Source organism: Lonchura striata, chromosome 2 (assembly GCF_046129695.1).
Source record: "Lonchura striata isolate bLonStr1 chromosome 2, bLonStr1.mat, whole genome shotgun sequence".
Taxonomy (NCBI): Eukaryota; Metazoa; Chordata; class Aves; order Passeriformes; family Estrildidae; genus Lonchura; species Lonchura striata.
The window spans coordinates 29320458-29343823 of NC_134604.1; the positions used below are offsets into that span (position 1 = coordinate 29320458).

General features: G+C 44.9%; 2 protein-coding genes across 3 annotated transcripts in view; one reads left to right on the plus strand and one right to left on the minus strand.

Moving 5' to 3' along the window:
• Positions 1–5537, minus strand: part of KPNA1 (karyopherin subunit alpha 1) — a 58015-nt gene extending 52478 nt beyond the window's left edge. The window contains exon 1 of the mRNA XM_077781250.1: positions 5406–5537. The gene's annotated coding sequence lies outside the window, so the exon portion shown is untranslated. The remainder of the gene's footprint in view (positions 1–5405) is intronic.
• A 3526-nt stretch (positions 5538–9063) lies between these two features.
• FBXO40 (F-box protein 40) lies at positions 9064–21360 on the plus strand. 2 transcript variants are annotated; one of them, XR_002467158.3, is made up of 4 exons: positions 9064–9394; positions 15319–17214; positions 17738–18221; positions 20669–21360. XR_002467158.3 is itself a non-coding variant. In XM_021549023.3 (3 exons), the coding sequence occupies exons 1-3, from the start codon at positions 9386–9388 to the stop codon at positions 17933–17935; spliced, it is 2103 nt and encodes a 700-aa protein (XP_021404698.2). In that variant the 5' UTR covers positions 9064–9385; the 3' UTR covers positions 17936–21360. The 2 variants fall into 2 exon arrangements, 1 of the variants encoding a protein (XP_021404698.2); XM_021549023.3 differs by having other exon boundaries at positions 17738–21360.
• Positions 21361–23366: the final 2006 nt, after the last annotated feature.

A 23366-nucleotide genomic window follows, 5' to 3' on the forward strand; every position in this document is an offset into this window, starting at 1 on the left:
AGTTTTCAAAGTTCCAGAAAGCTTTTCATTTGAGTGAGAAAGCAAAAAAACTGACTGCCAAAGCCAGGTCGATTTGAAATGAAAACATCTTCAAATTTGTTAACTGAGACTTTCTGACTTGAGTTGAAAACACAAAATTCCTTTACTGCGTTCAAAGATACTGCAGTGCAATAAATCTGTTTAAATTTAAAAAAAAACTCACCTTCATTTCAATAATCCCACAGTCCACAATCAAACTGAAACCAAAAGGTCCCACAAGGCATAACACAAAGCAGCAAGTGACAGGGAATTAAACTATTCAGCCACACAGGATTATACTGACATTAAAAAAAACACTCATGTTAATGTACCCATCCACATGAAACAACAGAAGTGGTTATTCCTGTGTGCAAAATGAAAATGTAATCTGTTTTTCTTTTAAAAAGGAGATTCATTTGTATTTTGATCAAGATAACAGCACACCCTCCCTACACCCACTATGTGTTTTCTGTAAGGTCATATTTAAAAGACGGACTGCTTGAAAACCACATTTGACAGTCATCTGTCAGAAAAAAAAAATCACCCTAAAATTTCCAAAATCCTAACTTGCCCTAAACATTCTTTATGAATGAACAAGAGTGCACCTTTCAAAATTTCACACCATGAAAAGAAGAAATCTCTGACAGTTTAAAACTAATTAGGTTAAAAATAACCTAAATTAATAATTAAGTTGACTTTGTAGTTTCAAGCAGTTTTTGTTTAGGGTTGGAAATATCAGAAGGCACCAAAAGCAAAGCTACCTCATGCTTCCCATGATGACAAATGTGCCTGCCACAATTGTATTATTTGCTGTGACTCAGCACTATGGAAGATATGTGTGCAAGCCCACAAAATAACAACAAGACAAAATTCTACTTTTCATCCTAGCTTTGATTTCATCCTAGCTTTGGACATCAGCAATGAAAAAGTCACACAGCACTGAGGTATCACCCACACGAAGCCAAAACCCACAGGCACTTCAAAGCTTAGTTACACTCATTCTGCCTCCCTCATCCCATTTACACCCAATATCCCTCCTACCAAAAGCTCCGGAATCCATCTAACAGCACATTCACAGAGACACCTCTTCCCTTTTCTGATAACTTATCAATACCAAAAGAAAGGTAGAATGAGAACACTTAGGCAGTTGAAGAAAGGATCATGTGGAAGCTCTACAAAGAATCCCTTTGTCTTTTAAGAGGCAATCCCACCCTACTTCAGACAAAGACCACAACAACTTCATGTTAATCACAACATTATTACTGGACTTTACTAACAGACACAGTTTGTGATCCACTAACAGGCGGCTTGCTTGCCAAAATGACATTTTCATAATTCAACAGGTGAATCTGCTTTCAAGTGTTACCTCAGCACTAAATTTAGTAGGCTTACAAAGCCTTATTTGGAGTTATGTTCAGGATGTTTAGCCACAGGGTATTTATTTTATGGTTTTAGAAGCAGCACATCACTTACATATAATTTCAACTTTATATAAAATAAAGATCTGTGTGTGTCAAACCACTTCGTATCTCACAGAACATATGAATCCTCCTGCTGAGCCTGACAAGCACTCTGAACTACCAACAAAAACAGAAAAACAGAGAAAATAAGTACTCTGGATCACAAGGAAGCTGTCAGCAGCAGGTGGCTGGCTAAATCTTATGTCACACTCTGAAAGCCCAAGTCCATAACTCTCCACACACATCCAGGAACAGTCGTATTTCTTTCAGTTCCAATGAGTTTTAGCGTCTGTCTCTTTATGACAAAAAGCAATAATTATGCTTCACTAAAGTGTTCACATATTCCAAACCAAATTTCTTCTGTCACTGAACTCCATTTATTCCTGTCTAACATGACCAGACCAGCAGAAGTGGCCCTGTGATGTGCAGTCTACCACAACTTTCTAACACTTTTTCAAACCTTCCTGCTACTAACATCCTTTTTAAATCAATTCTGGTGAAAGGAAATTTACTGTCACCTGCCTTAGACTACCTCTACTTTTTATCCTCAAAATGAATTATTAAGTCTGCACAATGTTTAATGCAATTCAAGACATTCAGGAGGTGGAATAATATAATTTCCAGTCCTACTGGTCTACAGATTTTATATTCAATATAGGTTTTGAGAGTGTTTCGCTTAAAATTACCTCTTCTGTTTTTCCAGAGTCCCTTTACCTTGTCCACAATAATTTAAAAGTACTGATATTTATACAGGCCTTGCATTCTACTGCTGGCATTTTGTATCTTGAAAACTCCACATTTATTGTTGGAAATAATCGAGCAGTTTCATCCACTTACTTGCTTAACAGACCTTAAAAACTGTAACAGATGAGGGTTTTTTTTTCCTCAGAGCAGAAAAAAAGCTGACTTGCTATCATAATGCTGTCTCTGTTCTCTGTAATTTACATCAGCATCTCTCTATTAGTATTATTACATTATTCAAACAAGTACATCCATTATGCTTTCGTCCCTTAGTATGAAGCTGAATAATTTTTCTATCAGTTCAGCTTCCACTTGGTTCTCTGAAAAAGAGGTGGTCTGGTCTTTCTACCTTGTTTGTCCATTACACCATTCCAGAACCTCCTGTGCGGATATTTCATCCACTCAGAATATTTCATCAAGTGTGTAATTCCTTTAATGTCTTTTATTTTTCTTCACTTATTCACAGCCTACTAGGCTCGCTCACTATTACCTTTGGCCTTCAGAAGTATTTGCTGCTGCCTTTCTATTTCTCTCATGTTTCAAATTAACAATAAAGCTCCTAGCCCTAAATCACATCACTTTTTTTTTTTTTTTTAATGTGCTATATGCTATTTTGGAAAAAGTTTATTTCAGTTTTTCAGGAAGGCACTAGTTCACGTCCATTATCCTCTTGCCATAAAAAAAAAATTTGCAACTTAAGAACTTGTTTAGTTACCTTTAAAATTACACTTTTATTTTGTCTACTCAAAGATAGAAATTACGCCCCCTCACAAACTTGTGGGACACTTCAGAAGAAAAAATTCACAACCCCATGGAGGGGCAAACATAAACATTTTAAATCAAGCCTGCAGAATCAGGACCATAAAAGCAAATGTACTGTTCTATTAACCTTAGCTCATTCAACGGAAGGGGAAGAAATAAAAAAAAAGAAAGAAAGAAAAGAGCACTGTATAGAAACACCAAAGCTGAAATAAGATGAAATAAGACTATCAAATAACCTGCTTAAATAAACATTTACATTTAGGAAATTCTATAAAGAACCTTTCAGAAACTGCCACAACTGACTGTAGGACTTTCAGTTCTCGTGGTGATCGGGCCAGTGCTGCTGCCATGGGCTTTTGCTGCCTTTTCCTTTCCAAATGGACTAAACTGGGACTTCTCCAGGAGCTAACACTCAGCTGAATATAGAGGACCACATGAGCATGCCAGCTCTGAAGTCATCAACACAGAGAACACAACACTGGAGAAAATCAGCACATGGCATGCTGACAGAAGAGGTGAACACCCTGGTACAGGGTCAGAGTGAGAGACGGGATGCGACAAAGACTCTGCTTTGAAGTTGGGGGTCAGTGGGGGGATGCCAAGCCCCCAAAACAGTCACATCTCTCAGAAGTGAAGCATCACTGAATCTGTTTGAAAGACTGAAAAGAAAATCCACATTGAGAAAAACCTCTACCTCACGTGTCATCTTGAGTTACCCTGCCTCAAGCTACAATTCATTTCCCCTGTGCCTATGGGTATGTCTAAAGGGTAATTAAAAGGTGCAACCACAGTTCAAGTAGAAACTTCAAAACTGGTTTTGAATGAGTTAATTCACATGTCAATGCAGGTGGTAACACTGAAAGGAGAACACAATGAAGTTACAATAAAAACAAGGCCAAATGCACAAAAGATCAGCTTGATACAACCTATTAATTTACACAGTGCTTCGTTAACTATACTACTCTAACTACTAAGTGACAGCGGTATATATAAAATAGCTTTAAAATAAAGAGCTTCTGAGGATAAAGTCCCATTTCCTGAGAGTTCAATGACAGACCCCAGCTTTCCTAAGTCTTTCATTAACATCAAGCAGTCAGAGCAGAAAATACGCCAGCAAACAAAAAAACCCAGAGGAAAAGCAGCCTGAATAAAGGATAAAGGGACCATTAAACACCACCATTCAGCACCATTTGGGAATTCTGCAGAAACAGCAGCCCGGTATTTTCACAGCTCATGACGTATCTTTTCAGCCCGGAGTTTCATTTTCATGAAACGCCCTCAAGAGGCAAAACTTAAAATCATTGCTACATGGACCGTGCTACGGGCAACAAGATTTAGAGACTATGAATGGGACGGGTTCCTGTTGCATATAAAGTCTCTGGAACAGCACACGGCTGGAAACGGCTACCAAGAGCTAACCTGTCATCGTATACAGGCAGTCAAAAAAATAACATAAGTGAGATAATGAAGGCTACGGGGTGATATTTGCAGGGAGATGGCAGAGTTTTTGTAAATCACAAAACTAACACAGCAAAGAAAAAAAAAAATAAAATAAAAAAAAAAAGAAGCTTGGAAGACCCAGGAGAAAGTTTCCCTTCCCCTCCACGGATTCAATCAGGTTGGAAAAGACATCTCAGATCACCGAGTCCAACTGTGACCCAACACCACCATGTCAAACACACCACGGCACCGAGTGCCACGAGTGCCACATCCAGTCTTTCCTCAAGCACTTCCAGGGACGATGGCTCCACCATCTCCTTGGGCAGCCCATTCCAATGCTTAACCACGCTTCTCGTGAAAAAATTCCACCTGATCTTCAAGCTAAACCTCCCTTGGCTCAGCTTAAGACGATGTCGTCTCGTCCAGCTGACGCCTTGCCTCTGCCCACCCCGTCCCGCCGTGGGAGCAGCAGCACCGGGCCATCCCGTCCCCGCGGCACCGAGTTCTCCGACTCCGCGCAGCCAGCCACGGTGACTTCCAAAGCCGGCGCGCGGCCCCGCCGCCGGCACGAGCCAATAGAGTCCCTCCGGCCACGAGGGGCCCCTCCCTGGGCAGAGCAGGACCGGCCCGTCTGTTCCCAGCTCCCCGCGAGGTGCCGGTGCCGGTGCCGGTCCCGGTGCCGGTCCCAATCCCGGCCCACGCGCGCGCCGCTCCCGCCGCGCCGGGCCCGGCCCCGCCCCGCGCGCGGCCCCCGCGCGCCTGTTGCGCGCGCGCGGGCCGGGGGTTCGCGAGAGGGCTCCCGCCGCGCGCGGCACCCCCGGCCCGGGCCTTCCCTCCGCGCCACACACACACAACCCGAGCCGCCGGCAGCCGATCCCCGCCCGGTCCCTCCTCCCGCGGGGACGCGGCCCCGCGCACCGCCCGGCTGCCGTCACGCTCGCCCCGCCGGGGCCGAGGTAACGGGGCTCCCCCCCGCCCCCGTACCTGCTGCCGGCCCGGCGCGGCACCGCGCTGTCTCCTCTCGGGCCCGAGGCGCGCGAGCGCCGCTCCCTCCCTGCCTCCCTCCTTCCCTCCCTGCCTGCCCGGCGCTGGCTGGCGGCGGCACTGCGCACGCGCGCGGCGCGCCGCGGCGCCCTCTGGGAGGGAGAGCCCTTCCGGCGAGACCGGCCGGCAGCGGCGGCGCCCTCCTCAGGACGGCGCGGCCCCGAAGGAAAGACTACGACTCCCGGCAAGCAGCGCGCGCCCCCGCGCGGGCGCGCCTCTCCCTCACGGGGCACGCCGGGAGTTGTAGTGCGACGGGCGGCTGCGCCGCGCCTCGGAGGGTTTGGGGAGCGGGGAGGAGGTGCCGCGTCCCTTTCCCGCCTGAGGGGCGGCGGCGGCCGGCCGGTGGGGTGGCGTACCGGGACACGGAGGCGGCGGTGGCGATGGCGCAGCAGCCGTCAATGTTACGGCGGTGCTAGGCCGCAAGGCGCCGCCCGCCAGCGCCGCCGCCAGGGAGCTCCGTGCCGGGAAGTGCTGAAAGGGGCAGGGATGCTCCCGGGGCTGGTGCGGCCCAGGATAACGCAGCGGGCTGATGTCTCCACTTGAATTAATGCAGGTCCCCTAGCGGTGGCCTCGGTGTCACCGCAGACCGCGTCACTGCGGGTGCGGCGGCCGCGGAGCCATTTCGCTGTGCCGCGGGCGGACAGAGGCGCGGGCCGGGGAGGCCGCGGCCAGCCACGGTGTGCGCTGCGGCAGACACGGGCAGCGCGTTCTGTGGCACAGGCGGGCCCGCACACCCACACAGGAGCACAGGCGGTGATGGCAGGAGGGGGAGCCCAAGCAGCACCTGCCAGGCTGCTTCCAGGCCCGTCCCAGGAGCCATCAGCCCAGTAAAGGCCCATTTCGAGGGGCACAGTGGCGGGTGGAAACCCAAATTAAGGACTCAGAGAAAAGAACACCCTGTCCAGTGCCATCCCAGGGGAGCCTCAGCCCCAGAGCACCTTTAGCATTGGGGGTGTTGCTGTCTTCAGGGGTGTGGGACAGGATGAGACGCAGGGGAAGAGCATTTGGGGATTGCACAGGACTCGTTAGGGAGTGATTAGGGCAGGAGCCAGGGTGACCTAGGTCACATAGAGGAACAAATACAGCACACAGGAATAAAAAGGGCCAGTCCTGTGTAAATAGTTTGTGATGATTTGTCCATGTCCTGCACCTGATCAGCGCAGCCTGTCAGATCTTCTCATTAAACTCCTTCTGCACTTTGCCCTGCGTGAGGAACTCGTGGTCAGAACACCACAGGGAGCTGCTGCTGGGGGCTGGAGAGGTTGGGAGTGAGGGGCAGCTCCTGGGCACTGCCTGAGGCAGCTGCTGGAAGGAGACCCGCTGTACACGAGTGTAAATTCTTCTGTAAATACACAGATGGACACAGACGCTCACTAGCGCACTTCTGTCCTGCTCAGCTGGAGCAGGGCGTGGGATGAGGCTGTCAGTGCTGTGTGGGAGTGCTCTGTGTGGATGGATGTGTAATCTGTGACCATGTGTATTTGCTTAATTGGTGCATATGAAAATTCATGCATGTGCCTATTGGGAATACAAACTGTGTCTGGCTATTACTTGAACATGAACATGGGGCTGCAGGAGCCTCACCTCTCTCAGGCTACCAGATCTCAGACAATTTTGCCACATCAATAGATACATATATTTGTGTACATACACACATCGGTATATTTCACAGGGCTTCATATAGAAGCACAGCATTTCTACCCAGTGAATAAGATAGATTAAAGCAGACAGGCAACAGCTTTCTCCCAAAGCATTTGCACCAAAAAAAAAAAAAAAACAAAAACAAAAAAAAAAAAAACCAAAAAAAAAAACAGTTTCACTTTCCTTTCAGGGATTTCACATTTCTTGCACCCTACCTAAGCACATCTGTAATGCAGCAGGAGGTCTGGTTACAGTATTGGCTGGCATCCCTGATATACCTTGAATCAAATTAGCACAGTTATGGGTGGGAGCAGATACCTTCAGGTTCTCCTGGTTTTGATGAAAGTCCTGCTTTCAGGTGCAACTGAGCTAATGCAGTGCAGGTACAAGGATGAATTCCTGTTTCCTGTCTCTCTGCTCTTCTCCCTTCTCCCCACCAAGTACATATTTTAAGGCGTGGTGAACTATGTTCATTCAGCATGTCTTGTGATAACCTGCCCTTAACAGCCACCACAGATGACACCTTTTTGAATCACAGTTATCACCTGCAGGCAAAGATTTGCAAAACTTGGGGCCTTGTGTGGGGTGAGGCTGTGAGGAAGCCTACCAGAGAGAGAGAGGCAGGCCCAGGCTGTCTGGATCTGTGTGATCACAGAATAAGGCATGGAAACAGCAAAAAGCACCACCAGAGTTCCAGCTGTCTGAAAGCAAAGATATCTGAGATCAGGCTGACATCAGGTGCTGGTAAAATTAAGACAGAAGGTAGCTCCGTTTCAGACAACTTCTGAAGCCCTGAGTGTTTTTGTAATCTGAGTTAATTCAGCTGGAGGGAATTTTCTCTTAAACCAATACACAATTTTGAGTAGACTTTTCCTTCATGCAAAAGCAAGGCACACCCTCAGCATGGTTTTAAACACAGCTTGAAAAGATGACAACAACATTTAAGGCTGACAAATGACCCTGAGCTGGGGGAGGAAGAGTGGAAGTGGACAAAGTAAACAGATCAGCCTTCACGTGTGATTGGGTTAAATTCAAGTTTAGGCAAAATACCCCTGGCTCTTGTTTTCCCCAGTGCAATGGGATGCCAGAAAATGGTATCATGATAATACAGCCCTTTCTAAAAAAGGCCACGGAGCCAGACTGCTGACCATATTTAGCTCTACTAAGTTGCAATTGGCACCAGCAAGCCTTGGTTGTCACCCACTGACATTTTGTTCAGCCCTAAAAATGAAAACAGTTGCCTGCAATGTTTCAAGCCATGAGAGTCACTGGGGACTCACAGTCAGGGCAAGAGAAAGATAAGGCAAAGTATCAAGTTTATCATGATTTAGGAACTCAAGGCCACCACAGCCAAAAGCGTTGTTCTGTGTTTCTGAGGTGGTGAGAGGTGGCAGCAAACAGCAGCAGGGTCACAAGGGATGTCTGCAGCCAAACAGGGTGAGCACCCACCAGGGAGAAGCAGGTCCTGCCCCATCTGAGCCCCTGAACCTCACTGGCACCATCAGTTTGAAGTGCTCACCGTGGAAGTCACCGTGAAGTGCCGTAATGGGTCTGTGCCTGCAGTAAAACATGACTGCTCTCCTTTGCTCCTTTGCTTCCCCAGGTTTGGCTGAGGAAGGTGGTGCTGGGAGCTGTACCAAGGCTTACTCTTGGTGGCTGGTGGGACCTTTTCACTATGCAGTGGAGGGATTGAAGCTTGGGAGTCTCCTGGGGGTCCCCAGGAGGAGGGCAGGCACCTTTGCCCAGCTGCTCAAGTCTGGGCCATTCCCACTCTCCTCTCCTTGTATCCACCCTGCCTGGACAGATCAGAAAACCACCACTGCTGTCTGTGCCAGCTGCTATGTCCAGTGACAGTGGGAATGGGGTGACAATTCCAACTGCAGAAACCACAAACTGGTGTGGGCACCAAGGGCAAACCTCCATCAGAAAGCATCAGGGAGCTGATACAGGGCTGGGGAAGGGGTTCAATCTTTTCCTCTCATGCAGGGGCCACAGAGTACTATTGGTTCTGCCTCTCCACTTGTCTGTGAAGTATCACTCCAGGAGTGACAGAGTTAACAAATACAGTGGAAGAGACAGCTCTGTAAGCTGAGCTACATGGTCACATGCACGGGTTTTATTTTTAACATCCCAAAACTACTTGATGTTTCTGCCTGGGCTTGCTCCGTGTCCTTCTGTTCTCTTCCCTTTCTTTGCGTGCAGGTCTCCCTCACCCACCTCACTTCAGCCCAGCTGAGCACAACCAGGAGAGAAGTGTTTAGTACGTGCACAGGGACTCTATGATCAAGGTAAGGCTTTGTAAATAGAGTTGGAGGTTTTATTGTACAAACCTTGGTGCAATGTAATGGTTACTGTAGCAAGCTATGAAAATCAAGACATCTTCAAAACAGCCTTTGTAATTAAGATGAAATAGAATAATCATGAGATGTCTTAAATGACACTCTAAAACAGAGGCAGCTGGTAACTGTGAGCACTTCTGTGACATACTACTCTAAAAAAAACCCTCCATAATATATTCAGTGAATTAGCTGTAGTTTGCAGCACTGTTTGCAGGATTTAAAAAAAAACTAAAATGCTGATTGTAAGATGGAAGCTTCAGCAGCAGATCAGATGATAAATCAAAAATTAAATTTCTGTTATTTTCAGGAAACTCAGAGAAGACAAGGAGATACAGTAAGGGTCAGAGGAAAGGGAAGAGCAATTTCATGGCAAAAGTGCTTATACTTAAAATGAGATTTGTAGATTGAGACTGCAAACTTTATGTTGGTAATCTAGACTGAATGAATGATGAAGTAAGAATTTCAATAGTTAAAGGTACTACTGTACCATTTAGTATTGTGACTGCTTAGCAATTTTTATTAATTAATCTCTTTTATTTTTATTTTATTACTTAGATCTTAACAAATAGCTCTGAGATTCTATACACCGGACACCTTTCAGAAAAGTATGTTAATGAGATTGTTACCAGAGCATAAAATTGAACCTGAGCCCAAAGAGAAAAAAAAAAACATGGTTTGGACCATTACCCTTCCTTTTTTTTCTTAAACTGCAACGAAACTGGACCCATTCTTTTAAAGCACTTGTTGAACTCAAACCAAGACCAAACCTATTTCCTAGTTACCAATGCAAAGTGAAAGTTTGCTTGACTGTGTCTACCAAGGACAGCACAGGGACTCCTGACATGTCTGAGGAGCAGCAGAGCAGCTCCATGTCACAGCCTGCTGATCTGCCTCCCCACAGGACTCCCCAGCAAGCCCAGCACATGATGCTGATGCTGAGCTATCCTGCACTATGCCACCAGCCCAGGGGACCATTTCAGCACCTGGAATTTTTGGGTGGGTTTCTCTCAGATGAGCTATGGCTACATTGAACCAGGTAGGGAGGAGCAAGAAACATTGCTGATCCAGGTCTTTTAGTGGGGAGTGCAGTGAAGGGTTCCCTGTCTTACCTGTGCCTCACTGCTCTGAAGTGTCCCTGCTCCTCCTGTAACAGCTTTCGTGCATTTCACCAGAAATTGCACAAGCAGATTTTTGGCGCCACTTTACTGCCCATGTGCAGCACAGATTTTTCCAGGCAAGGAGGAGGCCTGATGGTGCAACAGCTTCTCTTGATCTCCATGGTCCTGCAGGTCAGGTGTAGGGAGCTGATGTGCTGTTCTCAGAACCTGAGCAACAGGCAAGCTCCAGAAGAAAGGCAAGGAGCATGGATTGAATTCCTTGCCCAACTGATGAACTGTACAGTGGATTTCTTTCTTCAGTATAAAGCAATTCCAACCTGTTCAGTAACTCTGAAATAGTGGTTATTGCCATGAAACACCACGGCCTCATCCAGATGATCTCCAGGTAGGAAATACAGGCAGTAGCTCCCGAATTGTCACAGCTTCATCCTTCCATTGTTGGGCTTACCCAACAAGTCAGTTGTTTCACAGAAAATCATAGTCCTCCCCATGTCTTACGCTAAGGATTTGAAGTTCACCAGGATTGCCCTGGAATCAAAGGACCCTTTAAAATCCATGTGAATTTGTTCAAGGTCACTTCAAAAGTAGGTGTTGTTTATGCTCACTATCAGTGTTATTGAGGAAGATTTCATCTACACCTTTAATTCTCCCTTTCCAGCAGCTCTGAGCCATACCATACTCACTGCCTGCCTTATTTAAAGCTTGGCTGGGAACTTGTATGTACAAGGTCAGTCTGAATGGCAACTGCAGAGCAGGAGTGCCATGAAGGACAGTGACCCACTGTGCTGAGTGCCAAGGGGGTCATTCAAGCTGTAAGTGACCCTGCTGTGGATGTTGAGGTGTGGTGTTCAGCTTATTTAGAGGTCCCCACGATTCCAGGTGGTGCCATTTTTTGATTTGCCTTTTATTTTGTGTCTAAGAAGAGGACTTAAGAAAACTTGGGCTCCTGGGATTCATGTATAAATGCAGTACAGTATGGTTTCCAATGGCATAGTGATTTTGTCCTCACCTCTAAGAAATATCTATTTAGCAAAAGGAGACCCAAGCTTGATTTCTTGACAAGGTTGTTAAGCAAGTAGTGATTGAGGAAGAGCAGTGCATGAAGAGAAAAGAAAATAACTAGTTAAAGAAGACTTACTTGGTGTCCTAGAAAATGTGATTCTACAGCTGGCTCTGCCAAAGTTTTTGTGCAAGAGGCATGCAACTGCAGGTGAAACATAAACCTGAGCATCTCTATGCTTGGCATTTTTGCTTGGCTTTACATATTTGTATAAAACACCATATTTAATTCTACAGATTTTCATCTCTCTAAACTTAAATTTTACGTCTGCCAAATAGAAGTAATAGTATTTTTCAACCTCCAGTGCTTCTATAGTATTGCAAAGATAAATTAATTATTGTGAACATGGTTAGATCTAAGATAGTAAATATGCTGACATGAAAATACTTATATTGTAAGAAAATTGATAACTATTCCCCTCAAGATTTCAGTATGATAAATATGAGATAAACATTATATATTAGGTAACAAGGGTTAAAAGAAATAGAGAATATTGCCTATCTACCCTATACACTTCACCAAAAATATTCACATTCCTTCTGTTGTAACTTTATATATAACTTCAGCATTCTTGGCTCCAGTATTTGGATGTGAATTTTCATGAGATTTTTTTAAGAACTTGTTATCATGTTGTAAAATTTAGAAAGATTGTTTTATGTTCATTTGCAATTTCATCTCAGAGGCACTCTTTAGGGTCATTATCTGGGTTTCTGGTGGCCCTTTTTGATGTTTCTTCAAACTGGGAGGTATCCCTTGATTCTGTGTAAGGAGGTCAGGTACAATGTATGAACTTAGTATGCCAAATGGTCAGTCACATGCCAAATGAGAAAATACTTGTATTATTTTGCCTCATTTACTGCAAATTAATTAAATATGTGTCTTCTGAAAATAAATTTAATTGGTTTATAAACTGTAATTTATTATCACTGAAAAGGCCCACTCCAGACAGAGACATAGCTGCAGTTAAAATAGCAGCTGTATATTTTTAAACCTTACTTGATTTGCTGTCATGATGGTCTAAAAATATTTACCAAAGTGGACAGACTGGACTGTAATGTGCATTCTTTCCTTACACAGTAGCTTGAACATGATTGAAATAATAATTTTCTGGTTTGTTTGGTTTTTTTGTTTCCTAAACCAGACCTTGAGAAATTTTGCAAGTTGGATGGAATAAAGAAGTGTACAAGTTTAGAGAAATGTTTTGTCACCTGCCTTATCTGTGTGTCACCTACCTCTGGACGTTATGTATCAAACATACTGAGGCAAAATTTGTAAACTTTCTGCTGAGCATTTTGAGTTTGCTGTTTGTGTACTTGCAATAATACCATCAACTAAACCACAGCCAACTAAATTATCAATTAAAATACAGCGCTCCTGATTACTGGCATGGCAGAATAGAAGAAGCATTCAAACCCTGATAAATATCAGAAAAACTCTCTGTCCCTTCTTCCTGTTCTCTATGTTCACAGATTTGACAATGAGAGGAATAGATATCTTTTGTCTAAAAAGAACAGCATATACAAGTTAGAGATGAGATAAACTAAACTAAAAAACGCCTGAATAACAAGGAAGGCTGATTCTGCATCTGAATGCTGTGATATGGTCACTTTTCATAAACAAAGCATGTATTTTCTTTCTCTACACATGATTTGGACAGGGTTTATTTCAGCATACAACAATGTGAAAGCAGGCTTCTCTCCAGAAACTTTGCCATCAGTCCTTTCTGTATTTTGGAGAACAATAAGGCCTGTGCCTCTAATGTAGGGGGTTTTTTATCAACTATTTCTCCACAAGAGTTACTTTTGCAGTGGAAAGTATTGTTCACACAGTCGTGTTTTTATTGCAGTGTAATGTACCCAGCCTTCCTCTGACCTTATGCAAGTCATGGCTGGGACTATTTTTAGAGATTATATTTGCACCAAAATGCTACAAGAATGAGAGCAGCAAGGATGCCGCCAGTGTCAAATAAATCCATCTGTATCTCCTGCTTCTCTGAGCTGCATAAAAGTAGATGTAACTAAACAGCCTAAAGCAGGACAGGTGCCACCCCAAACCACAGGTATTTAAGGGCTTGGTGTGGCTGAGGCCACCCTGGCCAGCACCCTCGTGTCACCTCTGTGGAGAAGCCAGTGTTTCCAAGGCAAGGAAGGGATGTTATAATGAAAGTCACAACATTTTATTTTCTGCATTGCTGTCTTGAGCTCTTTCCCTGCAAAGGTGATGGTACCTTATACTTGAGAGTATAAGTTTGAGTAAAGGGACCACAAAAGGTGTATGTTCTTTACTCAGCAGGGCCAAGAGAGAATGGGGTTGTTTCATTAAGAGGGTAAGCAGGTATTGATCAGCATTGGAAATTGCAAAAGATGGAACAAACTTGTGTTCAGCAATTAATGCACATCAAATTTTCAAATATGAGTGTTGGTATTTTGTGCAGAGACACACAAGCATTGCCTTTCCCAGACATTTTTTCTTCTCTGGTGTTGTTCATGACTTCCACTGCCAGGGTGTAAAGGTGTGAAAGACACAAAGTCAAGAGAACACCTTCAAGAAAGAGAGACGAAGTTCTTCACATAAAATCTCTTCCCCTGAGCCTGAGCCCACTTCCTCTGCAGCACACCACTCCCCGGGGCTAGGTCACTTAACCCTGGGTTTGCAAAAGAAAGCACATCTAGGTAAACACTACTTTCTTTAACTTGTTTTCTTTAACCCTAGGAAAAATAATACAAAGTCAAAACTACCTTACTACCAATACCTGTCTTTTCTCAGAGCCAAGTGAGAGTCTATTGGGCCTATGGTAGTTCTTACTGCATGAAATGTATGGGGAGACGATTGGTCAAAAATTTTCTCCTATTTTCACATGAAAAGGAAAAGCAACCTGGGGCCTGTTTGAAAACAAAACTTGAGTTCTTCCTTATCATTAGCTTTTTTCTTTTGGCAAAGATTCACAGTGATTCCAGAACCAGGCTGGAATGCAGCTCCTATAGTAAGGAGCAAGAAGTCAAAAGCTGGGAAGTTTCTACTTGTAGCAGGTCTTCTATGGGCCAAGTTACTGATACCAGTTGAAAGTATCCAGGGAAGTAGCTTCAAGTCATGACTGGGAAGCCTCTAGTTCTGTAAGCCAAAAATTGGAGTGTAAGGGTAAATCAGGAAAGCAGAGTAAAGAAGGCCAAGGAAGCTACCTCTTACCCAGGTTGTTTTCCACACTGGAATTATCCTGAAGATAATCCTCGCTCTTGACCTTGGTGGTGTAGAGTAAAGGGAGGTTCATTGTGCAACATCCATGTCTTTGTAGGGAGATGAGAAGAGGCCTAGGCCAAATGTTGAGAGGAAAAAGGAATGTCATTTTTCCTACTCACTGTTGAGGAAGTGGGATGCTCCTTCACTGTGCCCCTAGCAGTCTTGGTTTCAGCAGCCTGGTGAAATACTGGGACAGAAAACAGCTCATATCCTGGCTGCCTGAGCTAAGGAGTTAAAACCTTGTCTGTATCTGTGCTGCTACCAGGCAAGCTGTACCGTGGGGGTCAGAGGTGATAGGTGACTCTATGGAGCTGGCAGCCACTTTCTCCACCCTCATTCCCACCAGAAGTGCATGTTAACACCTCGTGAGGGGAAACCAGCTGTGGGCGTGGAGGGTCTGTGGCCATCCTCGTTCCTTCAGACAATAACTCTTGCCTTCTTGTCTTTGCCACAAACAGCACCGGGCCCAGAAAGCTCCCCCTGGGCAACACAGGCACTGTGAGCGATGTTTCAGCCGGCACTGCCGCGCACCCATTGAGATCTCCGTGTCCTGCATGGTGATCAGCTGCCACCTCCACTGCGGGGCCACCTTCCACATGTGCAAGGAGGAGGAGCACAAATTGCTCTGCCCCTTGGAGCAGGTGTCCTGCCTCAACTCAGCCTATGGCTGCCCTTTCTCCATGGCCCGCTTTAAGCTGGGGAAGCACCTCCAGGTCTGCCCAGCCAGTGTTGTCTGCTGCTCCATGGAGTGGAACCGCTGGCCAAACGTGGATTCAGACACAACGCTGCACAAGAATATTATGAAAGAGACCTTGAATGAAGAATGTCTGGACACAGCTTTGGCACTCAGAGACCAGAAGATACTTTTCAGGGCTTTGAAAATAGCTGAATTATTTCCAGAGTGGAGGAAAAAGGATGAACTGGAAGAACTAATGGATCAAGCCATGGGTGGGGAAGCAGGTGCTGTGGGAGGAGCTGCCTGTGGTTCCCAAGAGGGCAATGACCAGTCTGAGCTCAGCCAACGTGAGCGGGAAGATTTAGCAAAGGACAAAGAGGGAATGGATCTGGGGAGTTACAAGACGTGGGAGAACATTTTCAGCAAAGAGCTTCTGGCTTGCCAGGTAACAGGCTCAGCAGCCAGCACAGGACAAAAGACAGAGGAGGCTTCCAAGAAAACAGCATCAGCCTCTCGTGCTGCCAGCTCCACAGACAAGGCAAAGGAAGGACCTGATGGTGCAGAAGAGGGAAAGGGCCAAAAGTCTGAACAAGTAACACCGAGTAGAGAACTGAATGGACTGGCTCCCTGGCAAGAAGGAGTCCTGGAGAGGCTGAAGAAGGAAGTCGGTGTAGCGGATTACAACATGTATCTGGTACATCACGGGGGAATGCTCATCCGCTTTGGGCAGATGGCTGCGTGCACTCCCAGAGAAAAGGACTTTGTCTATGGGAACTTGGAAGCCCAGGAGGTGAAGACTGTCTACACCTTCAAAGTGCCAGTTAGTTACTGTGGCAAAAGAGCACGACTAGGAGATGCACTGGGCCACAAGATGCCAACTTCAGACAAGTCAGTGGATACCTCAGAACTGGGAATAAGCATAGAAGAACTACCTAAGACAAATATAGTTGAAGCCACGCTACTGTGTGCTCTGGAAAAAGAGCTGAAAGGTCATGAGATCTCTGAAGCAAGAGGTATCGACGGACTCTTTGTGGATTTTGCAACACAGACATACAGCTTTCCTTTGGAGCCTTTCTCCTCCAGCGCAGTTCTAGCAGATATTCTGGATGAAAACAGCCCACCAGAACTGCACATGGAGCTCTACACTGAATGTGTAACCAGAAGACACAACAAAAGCAGTTCAGCTTTCACGTTCACTTGCAGTCATTTCTTTAGGAGGGATGAGTTCCCATTCCACTTCAAGAATGTGCATGCTGATATCCAGTCATGCCTGGATGGATGGTTCCAGCATCGCTGCCCACTGGCCTACTTGGGATGTCCTTTTGTCCAAAATCACTTCCGCCCCGAGGGACTTAAGGCTAAGGTTATTTACAGCAAGCCTCTCAAGACATTTGCTATTAAGCCAGAGGTGGACACCCTTCTTGCTGAATCGGGCAAGTGCAATTCCATAGTGGATAGTCGAGGGAGAAACAAGGACTTGCTGAGCAGCCTCCCAGTGGAAGTGCTCAAGTACATTGCAGGATTCCTGGACAGCTTCAGTTTATCTCAGCTATCACAAGTGTCAGTGCTCATGAGGGACATCTGTGCAACTCTTCTTCAAGAGAGGGGAATGGTCCTGCTGGTTTGGGAGAAAAAAAGATATTCCCATGGTGGTACTTCTTGGAGAGCTCGCAAAAAGGCAAGTGACTGTGACACTGGGAAAAAGAGTCATGTGTTCTCTTCAGATAAAACATGGGAATGACAAGAAAAGCTGCATGTAAACGTGCAGATGTGGGGAAGGTTCATGAGGTTGTGAATTTGCACAGGGTGTTTTTTTTTGTCAGGGGCCAGGGCTGTAGAGTGCAGTACATCTAACAAAAGGATGAAGGTGTAACTAGACATTTTCTGAAAGTCCCCACCCAAGTTCATCTTGGGTAACCCATTTGCATGTGCACCACTTCTAGGCACTGAGAACTAAGAATTCCTGATATTTAAGTATTATCATCCCCATTAAAAATGGCAAGTGATAATTAAAGCAGCAAAACCAGCAAGTATGAGGTACATAACAATACACACCCTACTTTCACTTGCTATGCCAGCCCTGCACCATCAGACGTTCATTGCAGCATCTAGAGTGAGTAATGTACACCCATTGTAAGCATAGACAGGTATTTAAAATCCTCATTTCCTCTCCCCAATTCCTGTCCCCTCTCTTGCATTAGATCTGGCAGTTCAGCAGCCTGTTCTCCAGAGTTCACAACTGGCAGCGCAGCGACGTCCCGAGCATGTCAGAGCACCTGAGGAATTGTCCCTTCTACCAGGCAGAGCACAGGACAGACCCCGTGCTGCTGACGGGCATGAGCGAATCTCGGGAGCAGACTCGAAAGACTTTGGTCTCTACTTTCAGGCACAGAGTCTGAACAACTTGCTTCCCCTCTGACATGCTCCCTTCAGGGCTCTGAGATGAAGATTTGGGGATTCAGGTGTAAAGGTTGTTGCTTCCAACTCTCCTTTGGACGTACAAAATTGGCTTCTCCCCAACTGCATTTGAAACCTCTGCATTTTTTTTTCCCCGCATTAAATTGTTAAAGCTTCAACCACTGCTTACTAACATCACATGCTTTCTGTTTTCTGTTCCTGGTTTAATACAGCATCCTGAAGAAAGCAATGAGGATCTTATTTGAAAACATTTTTACATCCTTGAAGGTAGGCTGCTGCTCCTGTACCATGTGCCTGAGAGAAGCAAGAGCAGTTAATGTACTTAGCTCAAATAGATCTGAAACACCTTAGTTTTGTCTGGAAAGCCAAGTTCTTGGAGCACAAGTAGATACCATCCTGCCTGGCAGACCTAGGGACTACTAACCTGCTCTGAGACATGGGCAAAAGAAAAAGACGCCCCAAAATTATATGAATTAATTAAAACTCCAGTGAGAACTCGGGAATCCACTGCGGGGCCACTGACCATAATTTAGGACCCTGACTAAGACAATCACACCTAGCTGAGTATAAGCCTAAAGCTGAGCTCATGGGAGCATTCAAGCCAAACCAAAGCAAACAAACTTGCTCTTTGTTAGAAGTAACCAAGTAGCAAACAATTTTTGAGACTCAATTAACTTTTTATATTTTAAACTAACAACTTTCTGTGTTTTATCTGAAAATTCATTAAAACAATCAAAGAATATTAAAAATCATTTTTAGAATGCCTTACCAACTCAGTTTTGCAGTTGTAAATTGTGAATTCTGATTGTAAGCAACTGAAAAGAGGATGTCAAAGAAATATTATTCTTTTCCATAAAAGAAAAGTAATTCAGTAACCCATTCAGTATGGATAACAGTATGGATAATGTTTGCTTCAGTTGAATGGTCTGGAGTATGGAATCTTTTTTTACGGAGCAGAAAAGTGATTAGGATTTGGCTTATCTTTTAATAAATACACTAACTTAAACCAGAATGGGCTTGCTGAGGCAACAGATGAGAGAAAACAGGCATATTACCAGCAGTGTCTGTCCCATTACACTACTTGAAACCATTTCAGTGGTGCTAGTCAGAAATGCCATGGATGTGGTGGTGGGTGAGATTCCTCTGAAACAGCCATAAATTTATTTGTCAGTTTAGGACAGTTTGCAACCACTACACTGCCACAGGGTGCTGACTCACCCCCTTTCTTTTTTAACCTCATAGCCAGAAGTGTGAGCCCAGGACTGAGGTCTGGCTTTCATCTCTCTGTCTCAGGCAAGAGAGCCTTGCTGGGAGCTGGGATGTGCTCTAGACATGAAAATAAACTTCTCTGCACAGGTATCCTGCAGAAAACACAATTAGCATCCCAGGTTTATGAAGAGGAAACGGAAAGAAATGAACACAAGGAACCTAAGCTGGGCCAGGAGCAGTTAGAACCAGACACTCTGGTCCTTCATCCTGAGGCTTAAGGCCACTGCACAAAAACAAACTCTATTCTTTAAAGCTGCTTACAAAAACTCACCTATCCTCAAAACATTCCATGTAACATGTGCTGCCCAATATTATCTCCTTGGTTTACCCAGCAAAGTTGACAGATGTGAAAACATACAGCCAGAATTCCTAGACTTCCTAGGTCTGTAGGAATTCCTAAGAGACCTAGAATTCCTAGGTCTCTACATCAGGGCCTCATTCTTCACTTATCATGTGTCTGGTTTTGAAAGATGCTGAGCACCCAACCACAGCTGCAGACCACAGTATCTGCAAATGCATGTCCAAAATGCATTGAGTGCCAGAATCTATGCTGGGTGCTTGAAAATGGAGCCACTTACTTTTGTGGATAATCTGGGGAGGGTGGAAAAAAGTTGCTTAAATAACAAGACCTCAGAGTAAGTCAGTGCTCAAGGCTGGCAGGAGACCATGAAAAATTTCAGCCTGTGAACGATCTCTCACATGATCAGCCACTGTAGTTGCTGTAAAGTGCTGTGGCTGCCCTGAAATTTTGGCCTATGTCAGGTGTGAATTTGGCTCATTTTACCTTTAGCGTCACCAGCACTGCTGCTATTCTGCTCCTGGCTGCATTCCGTCAGTTCCAGAGGATTTTGTTCTTGCCACTCCCTGCTCCTGGAGAGGCACGACTTCAGTTCCAGCCTTGTTAAAATGGATCCTGCTTCTTCCCTCCACAGGGGGTGCCTGAGTCAGACTTCAGGGGGATGCAACCTTTAGAAATACAAAGGTTGGTGCAGGTCAGAGTTAGGGATATTGTAACCTCTACCTCGTGGGATCAGCCAGAGTGTGCATAGAACATCCAGGAGACTGGATCATTTCCCTTCTGGTATTCCTACAGGGCATCCCAGCCTTACCCAGGGTGGAGAGCTGCAGGCTGGTGTCAGATGCAGTTTTATTAATCTAAGGGTCATGCCAAGCTAGCTCAGTGTTGATGTTCCTGCCATTAGCAGAGTCAGCAGAAGATTTAGGAGCTGGAAAGAACTGAATTTTCCTGCACTCTGTGTCTTGGTGAGCACAATGTTGGCTTATTTAAAAGGCGAGAGGCTTCGGTTTGGGTTCAGCAAGTTCTTAGCTCCTGGTTTGTGTTTGTAATTTGGCCAAGAAAACTTTGGTTAAATCTCAGTTTGAGTAATCTGGTTAGAAGAAACTGAGCATGTGGTGTTTTTCAAAATAGTCTATTGTTTTGGCAGGGTCTGAACTGGAAAAGGGGATCCAATTCCAGCAGAGCATTGAGGTTGCTCTCAGTCCAGCCTTCACACTCTGGATCTTCATGACTTTGATCTTGTTTGTGCTGTCCACAAGTCCTGTGAAGTGCAAGAGCAGTACTCCACACAGTCCAGGGTGACATGTCTTGCAGTGTTTTCTCTCACTGGAAAAGTGGAAGTGAAATGAAGGAATCGTGGAAATCAGAAAGGTCAAAGCAGGGCAAAAAAAACTCATGACACGAGAAGACAAGAAACAGAAAAGGTAATGGGTTTGGATAGAGACCTGCCTCTTTGTAGCTGGTGTGAGGAGGGGCAAGAGGAGACAGGTGAAAGGGCACAGGAATGAAAGGAGCTGGGATGTGCTGCCAAAACCAGAGGTTTTCTGGATAAAAGCATTTCCTTGACAAATACTCCAGAAATTCCTAACTGGTGCTATACAGTAACATGGGGCAGATGAAAATTTTTAAGGGGTGAAAGGGCAAGTGACCTACTGACATGTATCCTAAGTCTGGGTTGAAGGAAGGAATTTTCTGATGGACCTCCAATTCCCAAAACTGAGAGAGCACAGATAAGGCAATGTTTATCTGAACAGTGCCTGTTATTTTGTGAAACTCTGTAACTCTTTGTTGCATTCTTGGGAATAAAAATATATTATGGTATAAAAAAATACATTCAAATTCAGGTCTTAGCTTATTTTTTTGACTTCATCACATAAATTTTGCCTTCAAACTGGGGGTGGCAATTCCTGTACTGTCATATTAATTATGCTCCTGTCCTCTGCTCTGCTCTTCACTATCATTTTGCTGGTTGAAGACTTTTATTTATATATGTTTTATATTTATTTAATTTTAACAAAGATTTTTAGGTTTGACCTCATCTTCTTTTCACAGCCACTTTCTCCTTCCTGGTTCAGTTATTTACTTAAATGAAAAACTATATTTTCTTTTAAAAATCCATTTTCCAGATTAATGTTACATTATATCTACAAACATATGAAGAAAAGTTTTCTCCTTACCCTTCATTTTGTGGCTGCTCATCCAAGGGGCTTTTGCTTTTTTGCTTTGCATATTCCAGAGACACTGCACATCTCTCAGAAATTCTGAGCATTTTTCACATAGAGTTTTCTTACCACTGCATTCCACACTAAAGACTCTCAAAGTTCCTTGGAGCTTAATTCCTTTTGGAGTTTAATTCCTTGGAGTTTAATTTCTTTTGAAATAAAACATGCATATGCAGTGCAGGCTTATTTATCTTCCCACTGAATTTATATGTAAGGAAATTGTGATTGCACACTCCAAATTTATTTTTGATGGCCACCTGCTCTATGACTTAATTGCTATTTACAGCTAACAAATCTGTTGTAGGTTCAGTGATGGTTTGGTGAAGGAATTTGTCATGTCATTATGAGAATCATAGGCCTGAGGCCCATTATAATGATGAGAATATTCACTGGTCCATAAATCTGTTATTTTCCCATGTCAAGTTCTTTTCCCGATGTCAGCAGAGTTCTTATTGGGGTTTATCTCTCTTAATATTTGCTCTCTCTCTACATATCCAGGTATGAACTCAAGAAGTTCATGGCTGACACAGAACTGCACCAGAGAAAAGCCTCTTTTAGCTTTCTGAGTTCCATCTAAACAACCTGTGACATCAAACATATTATATTAATGAACTAGTTTTATTTTCCTTTCTACCAGCCCCAAACAGCAGAATTTTTAACACTGGGGATGACTGTTAAGCTACCATGTTCCTGGTACTTGCCTAGTATCTAATTTACACCCTATATTGTTTCCTACCAATATCTAGAAGGTGGTTATAAAGATAATGGAGCCAAGGTCTTCTCAATAGTAGCAGGTGATGTATCAAGGGACAGTGACAACAAGCCGAATCCTGGTAAGCTCAGGCTGAACTTCAGGAAGGAGTTTTTTACCAGAAGGGCAGAAAAGCAACACTGGAACAGGTCCCCAGAAAGGTGGCAGTCTCTCCACTCTTGGCGGGTTTGCAGATTTGGCTGGACAAAGTTATGGGTCTGAGTCAGAGGTTGGACCAGAGACCTCTGGAGGTCTCCCAGCATCACTTCTCTGATTCCACAGCATCGCTTGAGATTCCCTCAGTGCACCAGCATCTGCCACTCTGGCCTCACCTGCTTCCCTTAGCTGGACTGGATGGTCCTTTGGCTACTGCTTTTGTCTGCTGTTGCTTCTCTCATCACAATGAGTGTATTCTTTCCCCTTGATGCCTAGGCCTCTGTTCATTGATACCTCCTTATCTGTCATCACATAGTGATTTAACAGGTTTTCATTTCCCTGAGTAGGAAAACAGATCTCCCAGCAGCTGTAGCACCACTGAATGGCTCTCTGGAGCTCAATGCCTTCATGGTAAAGCTGTGCTTTGCTGGAATATATGGGTGCCCTCTGGGAGCACAGATAATGCTGGACAACAGTGCTGGCCCCTGTAGGGCCAGGGGAGCACAGGTGAGCACATCTCAGCCTGGCAGGGACTCACAGGTGTGCTGGCAGGTGTGTGTGACCTTACCCTGGAGAGGCACCAGGCAGAGCATCTGCCTGCTTATGGCTGGCAGGCCACATCTGACAGCTCATGGCTCCTAAGCATAGCTTCTGCAGGAGGAGTTAGCATTCCTTGTGAGGCTTTTCCAAGCAGGACTGAACTGGTGAGTGAGGAT